Source organism: Diabrotica undecimpunctata, chromosome 7 (genome assembly GCF_040954645.1).
Source record: "Diabrotica undecimpunctata isolate CICGRU chromosome 7, icDiaUnde3, whole genome shotgun sequence".
Classification (NCBI taxonomy): Eukaryota; Metazoa; Arthropoda; class Insecta; order Coleoptera; family Chrysomelidae; genus Diabrotica; species Diabrotica undecimpunctata.
The window spans coordinates 49,160,712-49,182,149 of record NC_092809.1 but is presented as its reverse complement, the minus strand read 5'-3'; the positions used below and the strand labels follow the sequence as shown (position 1 = coordinate 49,182,149).

The 21,438-nt window shown below is 33.3% G+C and overlaps 1 protein-coding gene across 1 annotated transcript in view; it reads right to left on the bottom strand.

The window, feature by feature from the left end:
• dysc (whirlin protein dyschronic) overlaps positions 1–21,438 on the bottom strand; it is an 832,089-nt gene that overhangs the window by 87,718 nt on the left and 722,933 nt on the right. Inside the window, exon 13 of the mRNA XM_072538906.1 lies at positions 14,124–14,204. Coding sequence (XP_072395007.1) covers positions 14,124–14,204 — 81 coding nt within the window. The remainder of the gene's footprint in view (positions 1–14,123; positions 14,205–21,438) is intronic.

Sequence of the window (21,438 nt, the reverse complement as noted above, 5' to 3'; positions counted from 1 at the left end):
AACCGCCAAAAAATGTTAATGTTAATTTCACCAAAAAAGATAAAATGCATGGTTATATATATATATATATATATATATATATATATATATATATATATATATATATATATATATATATATACAAATTTACTATGATATAAATTGGAGCTGGAAGGTCATCTAGTAAGAGAACAAGTGATGGAGTTTAAATATATAGGCATCATATTAACTAGCTACGAAAAGCTCGAAACTGAAGAAGAAGATCAAGTGAATAGAGCAAACAGAGCCGCAGGCCGCCTGAATAAAACAATATAGAAAAATAAAAATATCGGGAAAGAAATGAATATGAAATAATGACATAAGCGGCAGAAACACGACCTGACACAGAGAGGACAAAAAGGATGTTAGAAACAGCAGAGATGAAAACACAGAAAAATTGATGATAAGACACTATGGAACCGAGCTAGAAGTAAAGATATACGACATAGGTGCAAGGTGGAGAACGTCAAAAACTGGGTAAAAAATAAAAGAGGGGAATGTCTACATAAAAAGAAGAAGAAGAGTTTTTGGATTAGTTTTAGTAGTTGTTTGGTCAGATTTGGTCCTCCGTACTTTAGGTGTTCTTTCGGTATTATGTCCTCTCCTGGTGATATTCTGTTTTTTAATTTCCTTAATGCTCCCTTTACCTCTTCTTCCTCAATATTTATTTCAGAATCGAAAGGAGTCTGCCCATGATTCCTTCTAAATATGTTTCGTTTTTATTAGTTCGTTCATCTCTTTTCTTTGTCCTTTGATCATTCTCCATATTTCTTTTTATGTTCCGTAGAAGTCGTATTCCAGCTGTTTTGATATGCTATGCCAGTAAAAATATGATACTAGAAAAGATTGGAAAACAACATTAAACTGAACCACATTAAATATAAGACCATGTAAAACAAGGTTGTTGAATCTAAAATGGAATTTATTTGAACCAGTTTAGAAAGCATTAGCAACTAAAATAATAAAGAGAAATATCAAACTCAAGTCACAAATTCCTTCGTTCATCAAGAAAAATATACTAAAAAAATAAAATTTCTGAAGTACAGAATATTAAGAACCACAGAATCTTACAAGCAATACAAGGCAAAATAACCGAACCTGACTAATTAGCAAAAAAAAAACAGAGAAAAAATGCTGTAAATATTCACAAAAATATTTTAGCCGGTCTCTAATGGTAAATAAAACCAAACTTATAGATTTATCTTCTTCTTTATGTGGCGTCTTTTATGCAGTTTGGCGATAAGTTCGTCAAATTCATTACTATCCTGTGCGTTTTTTATTAAGATTTGGAGGTATAGTCCTGTCCAATCCTCGCTCAGCCAGGTTATTTGTCGTCTGCCAGGACCTTTGCTTATATTTTTCCATCCACTATTAGTTAAAGGAAGTTATAATATCTAATATTTAAATATATGTTCAAGATAAGATGTTTCCCGTATTTTAATAATTTTTACAAGTTCCATACTTCAAATAAAAAGGGAAATTAGTTGGCTGGTTCCAACCGTTAGACCAAGTTGTCCATTTTTCGAGCAGAGAAAAATATATTCCCATAAAGTAAAATCCTACAACATTGACCTCGTGTCACCAAATTTTTAACATTTAATATGTTTTTCATAAGAATTATTATACTTAGATATATGTAGCTAGTTTCAACTAATCTCAAGATGTTTGACTGACGAGCGAAAACGTTTTAAAGATAATTTTAATCCGTTTGAATATTTTTTTTATAATTTTTTATAAAAATATACAGAAGTTTCTACTTCAATGTAAGTTGTTTCAATATTTTTATGCATACGTCCCAAACATCTTTATTTCTAACATGATCAGTCCATGGAATTTTTGGAATGCGACGGAACATCTACATCTACAAGTTTTCCAGGCATCGTAACGAGCTAATTGTCAGCGTTTAGGCTTCCATGCCATGTAGTAGGATATTGTGTATATAGCACTTTATTATGCAATATCGTAGAAGTAGATCAGAATATCGGTTGGTTAAAAATTGTTTCATTTCTATTCTAGATTTGACTTCGTGTTCTGAGTCTAAGGTCTCATGTATTCAACATCCTATATATTTAAGCTGTACAATTAGTTGGTCATTCATTAATATGTTTATGTTTGGAGCATTCTTTTTCTTTTCGTGATTACCATAGTTTTTGTTTCCTTAGCATTAATTTTACGACCATATTTTTTACCTTCGCTCACTACCTTGTTCAGTAAATTTGGCCAAATTAATACCGTATATATAACGATAAGATGCATCAGTGCTTCCGTTAAATACCTTCTTGTGCCTCATCTAGAGCTCGTGCAATTATCTCTTCTAAATACAGGTTGAATAATAATGGCAAGAATATAATTACAACTTTGTCTAACGCTTCTTTAACTTTATATGGTATTAGTGTCCCACATCTCCGTTCAAATAATGCATTTTGGTTCCAATAGAATTCAAGTATCATGTTTATATCATTGGGATTATTCTATTGGTTGATCGAAGGTTCTATCATATTCTATAAAACACATATGCATATTTTTGTTGATTGCGACATTTTTGCATAGCCACAATGAAACTAAAAAAGGTCTCTCGGGTTGCCAGACTATTCCTGCATCCAAATTATTCTGGGCTCATATCCTCATCACACTTTTTGGTAATTCTGTTATGAATTACTTTCAGAAATAACTTATGTAGTCCAGGATATGACGGTTTGCCTAGAATTCGTTTTATATGCATGGATTTGCTTAAAATTTTGACAGTAGATGATAAAAAGCTCAAAGCTTAAAATCTACCTTACGCCAATATGTGCTTTTCCTATGGGGTGGTTATTACCACAACTCGGGGTGGAAATAGTCTATCAAAAAAAAATCATGATAGTCGCTAGAATAGTGAATTTTAAGATAAAAATATTGTTTGGAGTTTTTTTTCGAAAAGTCAATATTTTTGGAGTTATTCGTGACTTAAAGTTCACGTCAAAAAAACATGTTTTTAAATGTTTTTCGCGAATAATTTTCACAACTTAGATTTTATCAGGAGAACTGGATATAAAATGAAGCTTATAATACAAAGAGATTCATTTTTTATTATTACCGTAAACTTAGTATTAACGAAGTTATAGCTGTTTGAAAGTAGACTTTTGTTCATCGAATTCAAAAATACAAACATGTGATGTAGAAATTTTTTGCTGCTGTTTGGCTCACCACTGGTGTTTTGCTTGAAAATTAAGGTAATTTGGGACTAACATAAAGTCCGGTTATGTTTTTTGTGATGCAAAAAGATATAAACTCACCCCCGTCAAAACCACCCTGGTTGAAACTATTCGTTGTTCATTTATAACTTTATAATTTACTTCATTTATATACAACATTACATTCTGGAAGTTTCACTGGTTTAAAAGGTTTTGTTTTGAAAATTTAAAATGAAGACTTATTTTCGGAATTTCTCAAAAAATCCACTTTTTTTTTCAAAATAACAACTAAAAAAGATACAGAAAAAATGCTATAATACAAAAAACATTTTTTTACTAGATTTTGTTTTTTTTTTTTAATTTTGATATACAGGTTGTATTCGCATGTGCTTATCACGATCTTTAAGCCCTTTCAGCGCAACCGTTTTTAAAACGAACAGCTCAAAAAAAATTGTAATAGACCATTTTGTAGTTTATTTTAAAAGGTACAAAGTGATGTATATTAAATTTTTTTCAACCACGTCGTTTTAAAAAAGGTTGAGCTGAAAGGGCTCACAATGGTGCTAGACGTATGCGCGAATACAACCTTTAAACAATCGTATCTCGTTTAATTTTTAGTCTATAGAAAAAAATTACAATCTTCAGTAAAAAAAGGATTTAGTAAACGGTACTGTATACTAGCGCGGAGCTTTATATTAATCAACACAATTGCTGTTTTTACCATTCTCTTTACAATTTTATAATATTTTCAATCAAATTTCTATTCAGCAGCACTTTTTGTAAGTTTATCTTTTTTAACTTTTTTTCATGCTTGATCGCATTCGTTAGTAAGATCTTAGTAAGTTTCCTATAAAAAAAATTATGAGACATTTCAAAAATCAAAATAATAAATTCTGGTTTTTTATGGTTATGTGAAAAAAATGTAAATAAAAAAGTTATAGATCTTTTTGTTACCTACAAGTTTGTCATGTAACATTTTTCCATAGCACTTGTAGTTTCGTCAAAAATCACGATAAACCGATTTTTACCCTTAAAAACTCACCCCCTCCCACTTCCCGACCTCGGATGGAGTGGAATTTATTTTTTCTTCCATTTTTAGCATATTTTCTTTCTTTTCCAATAGGTTTCATTCTACTATGATTTTTTTTGACTTTTTACCTTTTTTAAAGGCTTCGACGCTGGTCTAAATAACGAAAGGTATACTGATGTACATCACAAATTCAACCATTTTACATTATAATCTCTTATTTAAATTTTTTGTAGTAATAATACATGATTTCAAAGAATACCAATTAAAAAAATAGCGTAAAGTATTCGTGGATAATTTGTCTTTAAAACACTTGTTCTATTTCAAGCACTCCGGCTGTGCCGTCGTGCAAGAAAAATCGCACGTCTTTAAAAGACCTCAATATCCACTTATACTTTATACTATTTTTGTATTCTAACATTTTTTTGTATCTTTTTTAGTTGCTTTTAGAGTTATTTTGAAAAAAAAATGTGATTTTTTGGGAAATTCCGAAAATAGTGTTTCATTTTAAATTCGAGTTTTTTTTTTAAATTGAACCTTATAAACCAGTGAAACTTCCAGAATGTAATGTTTTATATAAATAAAGTAAATTTTAAATAAACAACGAATAGTTTCAACCAGAGTTGTTTTGGCGAGGGTGAGTTTGTTACTTTCTGCGTCACAACTAATATAAGCGGACTGAATTTTAGTTATAACTTACCTTAATTTTCAAGAAGATCACTTTTACTAATGGTCATTTTAAAGTCTTTTTTAAGATCTTCAAAAAAGTTTTTATAAGTTTTCCATGAAAAACAACATCAACACGAAAAACTTACTGTCTTTCGGTTATTCAACATCATATGTTTGGAGTTTTATATTCGATGAATAAAAGTCTACTTTTGAACAGCCATCCATACCTTTGTCAATATTAAGTATACGGTAATAATAAAAAACGATACTCTTCATTCCATTATTTTATAAGCTTCATTTTATATCGAAACAAGTCTCCCGACAAAACCTAAATTATTCGCGAAAAACCGTTTAAAAACATGAAAAACTCTAAAGAACATTTTTGTTTTAAAATTCATTATTCTAGCGACTACGATGATTTTTTTGATAAACTTTTTTCATCCCCCAGTTGGGGTGGTGTGTAAAGGGGTAGTGAAGCGCAATACATGATGTCGTATCCTGTTGGCATCACTTAGCCTCTCCTACTCAATTCCTATCTTCACCTCCAAGCTGGTACACACCGGTAACCTGAGCAACCCCACTGGAGACTGGGTAACCAACCCCAGTGGATGGTGGCGTCAGGGCAGACGAAGAAGGGAGCCATGGTCCTCCGATGAAAAGGGGGTTGAGCGAAGGGTTAACAACCCTTCCTTGTAGAACTCAATTGTTGCGAATACAATGGCTAATGAAACAAACGGACGGATCTCACAACGACGAACTCAGCACAGAAAAATGGACATGATTATGGATTTAAAATTTGGAACCTGGAACGTGCGAACCTTCTTAAAGGCAGGAGCTATGATAAGTATGGCAGAAGAACTTGAAAAATACGGAGTTGAAATATTGGCACTGCAGTAAATCAGATAGAAGAGCCAGGGAGAAATTCATAAGAATAAATTCTCACTATACTACTCCGGAAATGAAATGAGACAAGGTGAAAGAGGAGTAGGGTTTATGGTAACCAAAAAACTGCGGAAAGCCATTATCGCATTTACACCAATATCAGATAGAATTTGCACCATAAGATTTAAAGGTAAATTTCATAACGTGACAATGGTTAATGTATATGCACCGACGGAAGAGGCTGATGAAGAAGACGTTGAAAGATTCTACGGAGAACTACAGGATGTATGTGATAAAATCCAAAGACACGATGCTGTTATAACGTTAGGCGATTTTAATGCTAAACTAGGGAAAGAAGAAACGTTTGCAAATATATTTGGGAAACACAGTTTGCACACTGAAACCAGTCAAAATGGACTCAGGGTGGCACAGTTCGCAGCAGCAAATAATTACGTAGTTGTCAGTACTAACTTCCAGAGAAAACATATCCATAAAGGAACATGGAAAATACCAGGAACTAACGAAGCCAATCAAATTGACCATATACTCATCTCAAAAAGATGGGCAACAGACATAACTAATGTCAGAACGTATCGCGGGGCGAACTCTGACTCAGATCACTATCTTGTAGGGGCAAAATTACGTCAGAAAATAGCGACAGTAGCAAAAGGGAAAAATATTCAAATCAAAAAATGGAATGTCGAAGGATTCAAAAGCGCAACAAAGAGACAAGAATACAGAAATGCTCTCCAAATAAAACTCAACCGAACTAGAGAGGAAGATACTGCAGAGGAGGAATGGAGACAATTAAAAACAATTATAACGGAGTCAGAAGAGGAAACTGTCGGAAAAGCCAAAAGGCAAAGAAATGCGGAATGGTATGATGATGAATGCAGAACTGCAGTAGAGGAAAAAAGGCAAGCTAGGCTTAACCAACTTCAAAGAAACACAAGAAATAGCAGTGAGATTTATAACGAAAAAAAGAATACAAGCGACTAGAATATGCAGAAGAAAGAAGAGAGAGGCTATAAAAAAACAAGTACAAGAAATCTTAAAGCATAACAACAGACGCGAAAGCAGAAAATTCTATAAATGCATAAAAGAAAGCACACAGTCATTTAGACCAAAACTAACGATATGCAAAGACAAGGACGGAGAACTACTAACAGAGAAGCAAAAAATTATAATGAGATGGAAACAATATTTCGAAGAAAATCTAAATGCAGACAACGAAAATGATCAGAACGAGACAATACATTATACGGCGGAGCTGCACATCGAAAATCCGAGTTATGAAGAAGTAGTTCAGATAATAAATAAACTAAAAAACAATAAAGCACCAGGAACGGACGGAATTTCGGCAGAATTATTAAAGCATGGAGGATCCGAACTCTGGGAAAGAATCCATTACCTAATAACATTAATATGGACGAAGGAGCAAATGCCAGAGGAATGGACAGTTGGCCTCATACAGCCAATATATAAAAAAGGAGATAAGAGGGAATGCCAGAATTATAGGCCAATTACATTGCTAAATGTAATATACAAAATTCTTTCTGGTATAATCTACAATAGATTATTAGAATACTCCGAAAATATAATTGGTGATTATCAAAATGGATTCAGACCAAATAGAGCCACTACAGATAACATATTCATACTAAGAACGATACAAGAAAAAGCTTATGAATACGACATAGACCTATAGAATATGTATATAGACTTTAAACAAGCTTTTGATAGTGTAAAAAGAGACAGAATGCTGGAAGACCTTTGTACTCTAGGTATACCTAAGAAATACATCAGCCTCATAAAAATGACGTTGCAGGGTTCAAAAGCCGCAGTCAGAGTAGATGGAGAACTGACTCCCCTGTTTAACATCAACATGGGAGTAAGACAGGGAGATGCCCTATCAACCATGCTATTCAACCTAGTTCTTGAGGCAGTCATCAGAAAAACCAATATAACCGGCCATATAAACACCAAATCAGTACAAATTACTGCATATGCAGACGATGTAGCCATCATTAGTAGGAATAAGGCACGACTAATGGAAGTGTTCAAACAAATTGATCCTGAAGCAAGAAAAAGAGGTCTCAAAATAAACGAAGCAAAAACGAAGTATATGACAGTCAAAAGAATAACTGACAATGAAAATAATATTACAATAGACAACTATACTATCGAACGAGTGGATGCCTTTACATATCTCGGCACAGAAATCAATCAGAAGAACTCCGTAAGTAGCGAAATTAATGCACGTATTTCCAGCGGGAATCGTACATACTATGCTAATAAAAGATTGATGACATCGAAATTATTAGACAAAAGAACCAAAATGACTATCTACAGAACACTGATTAGACCCGTAGTAACCTATGGATGTGAAACTTGGGTAATGACGAAAAAAGATGAAGCCCAACTCAGGACATTCGAGAGAAAAATACTGAGGAAAGTATATGGCCCGGAACAAGAGGAAGATGGCACATGGAGAATCAGGAGAAACGACGAGGTTAATGAGTTAAATGAAGGTTATGACATTGTAAGATTTGTGAAAAGTCAAAGACTGTCATGGCTGGGACATGTGCAGAGACAAAACGATGCAAAAACAACAAAGAAAATGTTACAATGGAAGCCCATAGGAAGGCGAAAAAAAGGAAGGCCCAGAACGAGATGGTTGGATGACGTGGAAGACGACCTGAAAACAATGAACATAAGACAATGGAGAAGAAGGGCACAAGAGAGATCTGAATGGAAGGACATAGCCAGACAGGCAAAGACCCATTCCGGCGCTCCTAGGTTTGACTAGTCAATCCTCAGGTCTGACTTACGGTTTTAGTCAAACCCCGAAATAACTTCCATTTTCGACCTTTGACTAAAGAATTTTGGTCAAACCTAGGAGAGACTAATTTGGTCAGGGAAACGTCGAAACTTAATTTCATAAAATCGGGATTTGACCAGTTAACCTCCTATCATACTCGCCGGAAATGTCAATTTTAATACGCTAAAAAAGATACAAAAAAAGTTTTACTTTTACTTCCAAGCTTTCCCCTAAAACTCCCCACGTAGAGGAGGGAAAACAGAAAAAATCGATTTACCAAGAATCTGTACGCCATATAAAAAAATGTAGCTTATATAATTTTAAACAAAAACATTTATTAGCACTTTTTGTGTAGAATGAACCGTTCTCTCAGAAACAACGATTGAAGCGATCCGCGATTTTGAATATCAGTTACGCGCGCGAAATCAATGCTCAATAAAATCAACTCGGCTGTAAAAATTTAAGCTCTTGTGATCCGAGTGTCCTATGGACAAAAATCAAGATGCGTTTTAAAGGTAGAGAGTGCAGCTTTAGTATGTATTTTTTGTATTTTGTCGCAAATGAACTCAGTTTTTATAAAGGTGTTAAATAAATAAACGTGGCGCGATTTTTGCAATTTTGTATGATTCTCATAAGATCAATACAATGTATTTCTTTCACTGACCGGCCACTATGAAGTTTTTATAACTAGAACCTAATCTTAAAAACCTGTAGCATGAAATTTTAGTTTTAAGTTTTGGCAACAAATGTGAGGTATTTGAAATATGCTTAAAAGAAGCTGAATTTAAACTCTCACATTCAAACGATCTAAAAAATTTAAGACTGCTCTTTTGTAATTACACTAGTATGTCTTTCAAAAGTACTTAAGAGCGTAGGCGCAAAATTTCGGGCCAATGCTTTTTAAATGCATTTATTTTTTTCGAATTCTGAGCAAACTAATAAGTATTTTTAAAAAATTTAAACGCAGAATGAAAGAATACATTATTACTGAGGGCCGAAAGTCCCTGAAAACTTCTATAATGTTTATTTTAATAAGTTACAGGGGTGAAAAAAAGAGAAAATTTAGTGTGATTTTTAATTTTAAATATCTCATTCAAAAAAACTTTTTGTTTATTCTAAGGGACTTTCGGCCCTCAGAAATAATGTAATATTTCATTATGCGTTTAAATTTTTTAAAAATATTTGTTAGTTTTCTCAGGATTCGAAAAAAATGAATGCATTTAAAAAGCATTGGCCCGAAATTTTGCGCCTACGCTCTTAACTTCTGCTATAAGTTACATCCAAAACTGTCTTCTTGGAGGCATTTCCCGCGACGTACGATAACTTGTAATGTAATAGTTTAAAATCTGCGTTTTTAGTCATATTTCAAATGAACTTTGATCAAATAAAAGGCAGATATCGAGCACAGTTTATTAATTAAATCTTGTCCAAGTACTTTCGCTTTCTAGAGCATCTTCAGGGGCATTTTTGTCAATTTTGTCCTATCCAACAATCAAAGAATGTCATAACATAAACATAAAATTGCACATTACACTAACTACACAAGGACAAACAGATTTTTAAAATTTTAAAAAATAGGCGAAGCTACATTGTGTTTAATTTTAAACTGTCCTTGTGTAGTGTACTGTAATGTACAATTTTATGTTTATGACATTCTTTGATTATTGGATAGGCCAACATTGACGAAATGCCCCTGAAGATGCTCTAGGAAGCGAAAGTATTTGAGCAAGATTTAATTAATAAACTGTGCTCGATATCTGCCTTTTATTTGATCAAAGTTCATTTATTCGAGCATTCAACCTTATGTCAATATATTTCAAATGCTTCATATTTGTTGCCAAAAATCAAAATCGAATTTTCATATAAAAGATTTTGAAGACGGGTTTAGAACGATGAAAATTTCTCTAGGACCGGTCAATGAAAGTAATAAATTTTATTGATCTTACGAGAATCGTAAAAAAATGTCAAAAATCGCGAAAAGTTTATTTAATGAACAGCTTTATAGAAACTGACTTCATTTGCGGCAAAATACAAAACTTGCATACAAAAGCTGCACTATTCGACTGTTCAACGCATTTTGTTTTTTGTCGATAGGACACTGTGATCAAAAGATATCGAGTTTTACCGTCAAATCAGTTTACAAATTTTATTAAACATTGATTTCGCGCACAAAACTGACATTCAAAATCGCCGGTCGCTTCGAGCGTTGTTTCTGAGAGAACGGTTTATTCCACGCAAAAGTGAGAATAAAAAATATTTTTGTTCAAAATTATCTCAGGTACATTTTTTATTTAAAACATTTTTTTCTACGGAGTACAGATTCTTGATAAATCGTTTTATTTGCCTTTTTACCCCATTTGCCGTAAACATTCTTGCATCTTTTTAGGGTCCCAAAATTGATATTCTTGGAAAAATTCAGCTTGTTCGTATGCTTTTTAGGGGTCAAATCACTGACGACGAGACTATCAGGTATATAAGACTTCATAATTTGTTAGTTTAGGTTTATTAAAACGTCATTTTCTAATTTTAATGTTTATTATTTTTTTATTGTCGAAATTAAAATTAAAGCTTTTTCCCCCAAATTTAGAATCTTTTATACTGATTTCTCTTTATAGACAGCTGAGCTTTCAGCATATCTTCGAAATTAAGAAAATTCTCTTTGCAGTATTGTATTTGATTCCACGAAAAAGTATGTTTATTGTTCCCTGTTTCGTCCCTTACAAACCGTAACTTGTATGATACCCAAAACATTTCGAGCATCTTCTTTGGCTTTATCAAAGCTGAGAATAGGTATGGTTATGGTTACAGTTTGTCCAATTGCAATTGGGGGAAATTTTTGTTCAGTTAACTGTTTCATAACATTAGCCTGAGCAATGTGTTTATTTATTTTTATTTTACGTCTGTGGACAACGCAGAAACAAAATTGTTTAACAATTGGGAATACTTCTGCAGATGTGGTTTGTTTTATTTGCCAAAAAGGGAACTCTGGCGCACATACGTGCATAAGTTTTAATTAGGTTGTACATGTTGTGTGTGCTGACAGCACACTTGGTGCATACTTAAAGATTTCGAAAGAAAAGTTACATGCATGTATTTTCCACAGACAAAAAATATAAAAATAAATAAAGAAAAGGCAGTTGAAGGTCTTCATGCTCAGACTAATGTTATGAAATGATTAACTGAACAAAAATTTTTGCCAATTATGACTGGAAAAACTATAACCATGCCTAGTCCCAGCTTTGATAGAGTCAAAGCAGATACTCGAAATGTTTTGGGTATCATACAAGATATAACAGTTGACGGCTTATGCAAAGTTAGGGAGAAACGCGGACAAAAAAAAACACTTTTTTCGAGGAATCAAATGTAAGAATACAAAGAGAATTTTCTTAATTTCGAAGATGTGCCTAACGTTCAGCTGACTCTTAGAGAAATCCGTGCAAAAGATTCCAAAGGCTATAGGGAATAAGCTGGTCAAAAGTGCCCCCGCACCGATCAGCACCGCGACTTGGGTTTTCAATAAAGCATATAAAAATATGACTTCTTACAAATTTTCAGCTTCCCAGAGCCCATAGAACTTCTTAAATCTAAAAACGAAACTTTTTTCGACTTCATTTTTTTCTGGACGCATTTTGCTTTAAAAAGTCTGAAAAAATTCATGAAGATGTATCTTTTGAATACATAATAGCCTGATTTTTTTCAAGTTTTTATAATGATAATTGAGCTCAGGAAAGATTATTGAAATTTTCAATAATTTTTTAGGTTATGCTCATAATATTTGGCTAACTTTTAAATAGTATATTTTTATGTATTTTTTTTTTCATTTTTTTAAATGGCTGAGGCAGAATTCTTAATTTCTGGGCGAAAAGCATCGAAAAATCAAAAAAACCGTTTTTTTATTCATTTATTTGCACATAACCTCAAAACTCAGTTGGTAATTCAACATTTTTTCTTCCACATTATTAAAATTCATTGTAAAAGTCCCCTTTTCACTCTTTCATAAAAATAAAATTCGAAAATACCACGATAAAAAAACGTAGTATTCTCGAATTTTATCTTAATGAAAGAGTTAAATGTGGACTTTTACAATGAATTTTGATAATGTGGAAGAAAAAATGTTGAATCACCAACTGAGTTTTGAGGTTATGTGCAAATAAATGAATAAAAAAACGGTTTTTTTGATTTTTCGAAACCTCCGCTCAGAAATTAAAAATTCTGCCTCAGCCAGTTAAAAGAATGAAAAAAAATGCATAAAAAAATACTATTTAAAAGTTAGCCAAAAATTATTAACATAACCTAAAAAATTATTGAAAATTTCAATAATTTTTCCTGAGCTCAATTTTTAATACAAAAATTTGAAAAAAATCAGGCTATTTTGTATTCGAAAGATACATCATGAATTTTTTTAGATTCTTTAAAGCAAAATTGCTTCCAGAAAAAAAAATAAAGTCGAAAAAAGCTTCTTTTTAGATTTAAGAGGTTCTATGGGCCCTGGGAAGCTAAACATTTGTATGAAGTCATGTTTCTATACGCTTTATTGAAAGCACAAGTCGCGGTGCTGATCGGTGCGGGGGCACTTTTGATCATCCTATCCCGCTATAGCCTTTGGAGGACAATGCTTTATAAAATGCTACTGTAATAAAAAAAAATGCTTTTCAAAATTATGGATATGTAAAAGATCTAACGTATTGTGCAATTCTAAATTTCATAATGCCTTACCATGTCAAAATAAAGACTTATTTTTATTTTAACACTAGACATTAAAATTAAAATATACCGTTTTATTAAATCGATTCGAACAAATTATGACGTTTTAAGACTTGATCAGAGTTTGACTGGTCAAACCTCGATTTCATGAAATTAAGTTTCGACGTTTCTTTGACCAAATTAGTCTCTCCTAGGTTTGATGAAAATTCTTTAGTCAAAGGCCGAAAATGGAAATTATTTCGGGGTTTGACTAAGACCGTAAGTCGGATCTGAGGATTGATTAGTCAAACCTAGAAGCACGGGAGTTATTTTACCTTTATAATTTCACTGTGAGTGTTATTGGTCCCAAGTGCTTTTCCAGTTTTCGAGTTTTTCAATGCGTATTTTATATCTGATGTTAGAATTTGATAAATTATTATCAATGTTAAAACGTCTGTTGATATCCTGTCCCTGTTGTTTGAGAATATATTCTGCATACATCCATGTTTTCCATTCGTCGTTAAGTTCTTCTGGTATTGTCGGGGCCTTGTCATTCATGCTTGTTAGTATGCCACGCTATCTATTAGTTCGTTTATAAAATAATGAGTATATTCAGAGTTCTGTAAATTGTTAGAAAATAAAATAGTGATAAAATTTACATGTTCAATTACTTAGTTGTTAACATCCCCTGTATATTTAATTTCTTATTTAAAAATGATAACGCTATGTGTACATTACGTGAGTATGTGTGCACGTGTAAGTGATCAACAAAGAGTTAAGTCAAAGTCAAAAGAGTGTTCGGCGCATGCTATTTTAATATATAAAGTGCGTTCGAGGTCCTAAAACTTACAAGAGGTGTGCCCCAGTACCAAGACTTCACTTTCTGCGTCCACCCGCCTAAGCTAGACCTCAGGCCGCCGAGGTACCCGCTCTGTAAACACACATACCGACCGCTTTACATGCCTGCCTGGTACTCGATGGCAACCCACGATACCATTACAAAGTGCACAGGTACCGTGAGGTACCGCTTTCGAGCAGGTGATTGGGACTGTAAAAAACTGTTAGTACTGGATGGTTCTATGTTAAGATACTTTTATACAAACAGAATAAATTTTTAAGATTTACTCGTATTTGATTTTAACTTATTGAATATATCAATATTATTAAATAATTATGAGATGTAATAGCTTGATATTTTTCACAATTATGTACTTAAAAAACATTTTTTCTTTACCTAAACTTCTGACAAATATTACACGGAAATACCTATCAAATTATCTGGACCATATTGGACCATAAAAGTCCAAATAAACCAAGAAGGTGAACAAGGCCAAGGAAGTTGCCTCCATTTTCCGAGGATACGCCTTCCCTGTGACCTCGGAATAATAGGTTTTGTTTAGCTAGAAGCAGAGTTATGTCTAAAATGCAATGTAAAATATTGTTCCACTTTTTCCATTCTTCAATAATTTTTTGATTGCTGGCATCAATCGTTTTGTTTAGTAAACGTTTTCTATTTTTCTGGGTTTGCCACGAGTTTTTATGTTGAGATATATTTATTATTTTTTGTACTACATCTAACATTCTTTGGTCAACCAATATGTCCCGCAAAGCCTCACTTTTGTTTTGTGGTTGCATCACTCGTGCCCTGTTCTTTATGTCACTTTTAGTAATTTCTGATGGATTTCGTTAACTGCAGTATCTGACTTTGGACTTGTATGTGAATAACGCGAGGACTCATTGACTAAATATCAGAGATCAGCTTATACAGAGCTTTTATTTTGTTTGCTATGATATATTCAGGGCTACCTTCTTCTTCTGGTTCATCAGAAAAGGTTGGCAACAATTCCAGACCACTTGATTTACTCGCAATTAGGTGTGTGTACATCCAATTGTGTCAAACCAAGGATGTTAGTTGATAAGGAACGGCCAGGCCCTCTGCGGTTCTGTATTTTTCCTGCTATGATTAGTTTGGTAGCTTTTATTCTGAGGCTGTGGTCTTTTAGCTAAATTTTTATGTTAGGAATGTTGATATTTTTATTCTCGTTCTTATTTATAGGATATCACAAGAAAATAGCTTCAGAACAATTATAAGTCTAAGTCTAGGTTATCTGTTATCTAGCAGCCCAAGTATTTGAGTTTTACTTGTTCAATTGGCTTTTTGAAGATAGTTGTTTTTCTGCGAGTTGGAGTTTCATTTTTATCTTACTTTATTATTAATATGTGTTTAGGTTATTAGCATGCAATGTACAGTTGGTGTTGTAGTGTACAGTCAAGAGATTTGAATATTCTTTCTACAGCCAGGGCAAACTATTTGGGTGAAGTTGAAACTTCTTTCTATTTCATTTTTCTTTCAATTTGTATTTTTTTTATGTTAAGTCTAATTACTTAAGTTGCTTCTAAGTTATTTTGGAATAATGATCCAACCCGGTCTAATCATAGATAAATTGATTTATTTCTAATATCGATTGAAAACTATTTTTTTTATTTGTAAATTGATCAAAAATAAGCATAGCATTAACGAACTTTTCGTAAAAATTGAATAAATCAAATATTACCAAAAACAAATGAAAAAAATTTCAATAGAAATTTAATACTAAAGTAATGAAAAGTGGACCATTTTAAATATGTATTAATAAACTTTTATAATAGACTTTAGGAACCATCAAGTCTTAACAAATTTTTACCACAAAATTTTTTGTAATAACTAGTTTCTACAACTATGTAAATATTTTATGTGGAAAAGTTTATATTTTTATATTCTGTTAGACACGCCGTGTTCAGTAAACCATAAACTGACCCGACCGACAATTTCTTCGGCCTTTTGGTTATAATAAACGCTAACTCCACACGTTTCTGTTCTCCCGTTACTGGATGGTACCTTTTGGTACCATTAGATATCATCGATGGTAACGCGTACCATGCTCTGTGTGTGTTGCCGGTACTTTTGTGGTACCGTAGCGGCTACCATGGTTCGTTCTTCTCGATGACGGCACTTCTTCGACTCGCCATGGTACCGACGGTATACAATAACCAGAAGATCGTGGGTATAAGAATAGTTGGTATGCGAAATAATTATTTCTTAATGATATTTGGTACGTATGGAATTCCTTAGTTAAAAAAATGTTAAAAATGTTAAATTACCCAATAAAATATTTATTTTAATTGTAATGGACACTTGGAATAAATTAACAAATATTTATTTTATATCTTTTCAAAGAAAAGTACTATAACTCGGAAAATACTAAAAATCGGAAAAATTACCCGGGTTCTTCACGAAGGTAACCTTCTGGAAGTCGTTAATGTCACAAATGATTCTTAAGGACCTACCATTCTTTGAACATGTTATCTTTTTGTTCATTCTTTGTGATATTGTTGAGCAGTTTTTTACTTTTTTTATCAAAACTGGTGATCCTAACTGAACTTTGAAAATAAACCTTTATACTTGGTTCAGTTCTGGCTTATATAGCCATTAAGATTGTAATTGATTGAATTTTTAGGTAAAGAACTTCTTTACATGTTATTTGCTTAGTTCACTAAAGGATTCTTGACTTAGAAAAGGTGACTTTGCACCGTGTTTTGCCAAATTTTGTCACCTTCTTTTTCTAGATCCCATTATAACCTATGTACATTTTCTCTAGGAATATCTCCGGTAAAAGGCAGTTCTGGTTTTATCGTAGAATATTACGAATTTCATGGATACAGAAGATCAGCAATGATGATGTATTAAGGCGTATGAAAAAAGAAAAATATATTGTAATAACTACTAAAATGAGAAAAGTCCATTACGAGACATGGTTATGAGAGGTGACAAATACCAACTGATTGGACTGATTCGAAAATGCGGAGGAAAATCGGCGTAAGAAGATCAATAGGAAGAAGATTACAGAGAGTAAGAAGACATTACTAGCTAAAAAATCTGCGTGAATGGTTTAACACTACTAATAACCAGCTATTTAGAATCTCGGTCTCGAAGGTACCAATAGATTTGATGATTGCCAACCTTCGGAAGGGAGACGCCACTTAAAGAAGATCAATCCAAATCATTTAATATCATTCTTGTAAGCCAGCTTGTGTATTTGCGGTCCATGATAACTGTGACCTATAGTTGGTTTGCCCAATTTACTGTATATATCAGAGTGTTGGACACTTTCGGAAGATTACAAAAGATTCATAAATGTTAACATATCCTTTCAAAAAAGACAACTTATCACACTCAGTAGCAGACAAAATAATTTTTGAATTATTGAACTATTTTCTCGAATAAACGTCGTTATGCGGACGATACGTCATTATCACTGCAGTCGCTACTAGCACAATTTGTAATACTAAAAAACAGTTTGGTTTAACAATAAACATAAAGAAAACAAAAACCATGGTTATTAGCAAGAAAAGTAAAGTCATAACAAAGATCCAGATAAAAATAAATATACTAACTGACATAGAAATCCGAACACCCAGTTTAAATGATTTTATTTCAATAAAATTTGGTGTACTTTATTTATCTAACTGAAAAAAACAAGTGATAAAGTTTTTAGCCTTATCAGTTGGAGATTCCGGTTTTTATACTTTTTGTTTTTAAATTCACTAACAATCTAAAAATGAATATTTCAGCCTCAGTAAAGATCCAAATTTGGCGGATTGTAGTTCTTGACATTCTTTACGATTGGTTACGATGCCTAGAGTACGGAGACCTGTGCGATTTCGTCAACTTAGTGAGTTTGATAGGGGCCGTATAATGGGACTTCAAGAAGCTGGACTTTCTTTTCGGGAAGTTGCAGTTAGAGTGCAAAGAAGTGTAGACACTGTGGTTAGGTGTTGTCAGGCATGGCTTCAAGAAGGCCGTACGTAAAGAGCAAGGGGCACTGGACGCCGCCGTAGAACAACAGACCGTGAAGATCGCCGCCTAAGATTATTGGCCTTAAGAGACCGTTTCTCCACTACCAGCTCCATTGCAAATAAACGGTTTACAGAACACGGAAGACCTATTGGCATGCGAAGTGTTTACCGACGAATGAGAAGTTTTGGCCTGTTTTCATACCGACCACACTGGGTCCTCCCTTTAACTCCAGAACACCGCCGTAATCGCCTTCAGTGGTGCAGAGAACGGTCACTCTGGAATCAGGAATGGAACAGTATTGTCTTTAGTGATGAGTCTCAATTTTGTTTAGGCATGCACGATGGTCGAGCGAGGGTTAGAAGGCGACGTGGTGAAAGGAGGAATCCACAGTTTTTTGTTGAAAGACATGTTCATCACACTGTTGGAGTTATGGTTTGGGGTGCTATAGCTTATGATTCGAGGTCACCTTTAATCTTCATCAGAGGTAACATGAACGCGCAGCGTTATATCCAAGAAGTTCTAGAACCCCACCTTTTACCCTATCTTGACACCCTGGCAAATCCAACTTTCCAACAAGATAACGCCCGACCACATGTTGCAAGAGTCACAATAGACTTCTTTAAACATAATGATGTCACATTGTTAGCATGGCCACCAAGATCTCCCGACTTATCCCCAATTGAGCACGTGTGGGATATGATGAGTAGAAGATTGCTCAATTTGCAACGTCCTCCTTAGACTCTACAAGCACTTCGAGACTAGTTGGTGGTTGCCTGGAATGAGATACCACAAGAGGACATTGACCACCTGATCAGAAGCATGCCTAAGCGCGTTGGAGAATGCGTAACACATCGGGGTGCATCCACACATTATCAAAGGTAAAAGGGCTTTAAAGCAATGCAATCATTTTGAAATTTTAATCATTTATTTATTATGCTTCATTAAGTACTTATTAAAATAAAATCATTTAAACTGGGTGTTCGGATTTCTATGTCACTTAGTATATATTAAACAAGTGAACAAAATGAAGTACCTACTTAGTAGTCTGGATTACTAAAGATCTAATTCCAAAATCAGAAATTCGATCAAAAATAGGGCAATTAATGATAAGGAAATTTCAGAGTAACCAAAGACTCAATCTGAAAATCCAATATCGGATAGTTAAATGTTACATCCACTCTATTCTTCTTCGTGGTGCCGAAGCTTGGATTGGTAGTGTTGACTTAAAAAGCTGGAAGATTTTGAGATGTGAGTTTTTAGAAGAATTTTGGAAATATCATGGACCGATTTATGGCTTGGAAGCATGGACATTAAAATAAGTGCATTTGACTAAGTTGACCGTCTTTGAATTTTGGTGTTACATAAGAATTTTACGAATATCATGGACTCGAAGAATGTCAAATGCAGAAGAACTAGAAGAATAGGAAATAGAGCTGAAATAATATAGACTATCAAAAGAAGAAAACTTAAGTACTTAGGCCATGTTATGAGAGCGCAAAGATACTTATTATTGCAGCTTATTATGCAAGGCAAAATTAGAGGAAAGCGAAATGTGGAAAGATGAAAAATATCGTGGCTTCAGAACTTGAGGGAATGGTTTGAATGCAGTAGTGCAGAACTATTTAGAGCGTCAGTCAACAGGGTTCGGATAGCAATGATGATTTCCAACCTTCGATAGAAGATGGAACTTAAAGAAGATGAATCAATCATATTACGAATGAAATGGTGTTGCACATAATGGAAGACACAAAGAACTTTTGACCACCATTAAAAGAAGAAAGACAGCATATTTGGAGCACGTACTTAGAAATTCGAAGTATGAGTTGTCGCAGCTGATTATGAAGGGTAAAATCGAAGAAAAAAAGGAGTCTTAGTAGACGACAAACATCCTGGCTAAAAAATATTCGCGACTGGACCGTGTTAACACACACATGCTTTTAAGAAAAGCAGCAGATAGAGACGAATTTGCAGTGGGAATATTTCCCAACTTTCGTTAGTGGATCGACATTTGAAGAAGAAGAAGAATGTGTCTCCGAACCTATGCTTCGCAGAACGCTTGTCTAATAAACATTAAAATACAAACAAGGAAACATCAACATTTATAATATAAATATATAAAAAATTATTAATGTAATTACTATAACAAAATATAAATTCAACAACTAGTTTAAGGTAGATTTTTCTGTTCAGATATCATAAAAAATTAATATTTTTATAATTAAAATTCTAAAAAACCTTTAAGATGTATTACAATTATTATTTGAATATTTAAAAATTACATAGATATTTTATTATTTTTTGCATAAACATTAGGAATTCGAACGTACCAATAAAAAAATTAAAAACTAATTTTAATTGTGTTCTTTTTGGAAAACAAGCATGAATTTTTACAATGACTTAAAACTCTGTTGATACCACCTGATACGGTACATTTCATTAGTTTCTACTTTAATTATAAATTAAACCAACGTATATAAGACACTTAAAGAAATATAAACATTCTGTTATTTTTTTTGCAAAGTTGTATCAAAAACGTTTAAGTATTAATTAAGTTTATTCAAGATTATTCTATCTAAAGTATATCTCACGAATGTGCGATTGTTTTGGATTATCGATAGACACTCGACAGCCAAGGTGAATTCTACTGTACAACATAAGAAGTACGAAAGTAAATGCTTTAGTAACGAAAATATGAAACAAAACAAGTAATTTCTAAATTAAATAAAAAATTTTATTTTTTCCCATTATTATACAGTAAATACTTTTGATAATATTCATATGCACTGCACATTTTACACGAAAATGTTTAAATAATATAAGAAAAGAAATATTTACATTCCGTCAAACCTGCCGTTCTATGACATTTGTTCTTGCTCTTCTGCTAGAACTTGCTGGTTAGAAGGAATGAAGAATATTTCCCCTTCGTATACCTGTGATTAACACAAAACCAAAACCTTTCAGTAATTCTTTTCTCATATTTAAACGATTAAATTATTATTTTCAGTCAAATGCCACCGAAAAAATCTAACCTCAACAACGCGAGCAGCAAAGGGTCACGACGCAAACGTGTTGAAAGAGCTCAGCAATTACCAGAACAAATCGAAACAAGAAATGCAGCTCAAAGAATCAGGACTGCAGAAAGTCGTGCACAAGAATCTCAAGAACAGCGTGACGAACGTCTGCAACAGAATATTACGAGAACAAGAGCGGCACGAGAACGAAACATAGCTACAGTACGAGTACTAGATCGACAAAGGCAACGGATCAGCCGCTCATTAACACGTGCATCATTCGTTCGGCTTGCCTTTGAATATGCACCAGATATTAA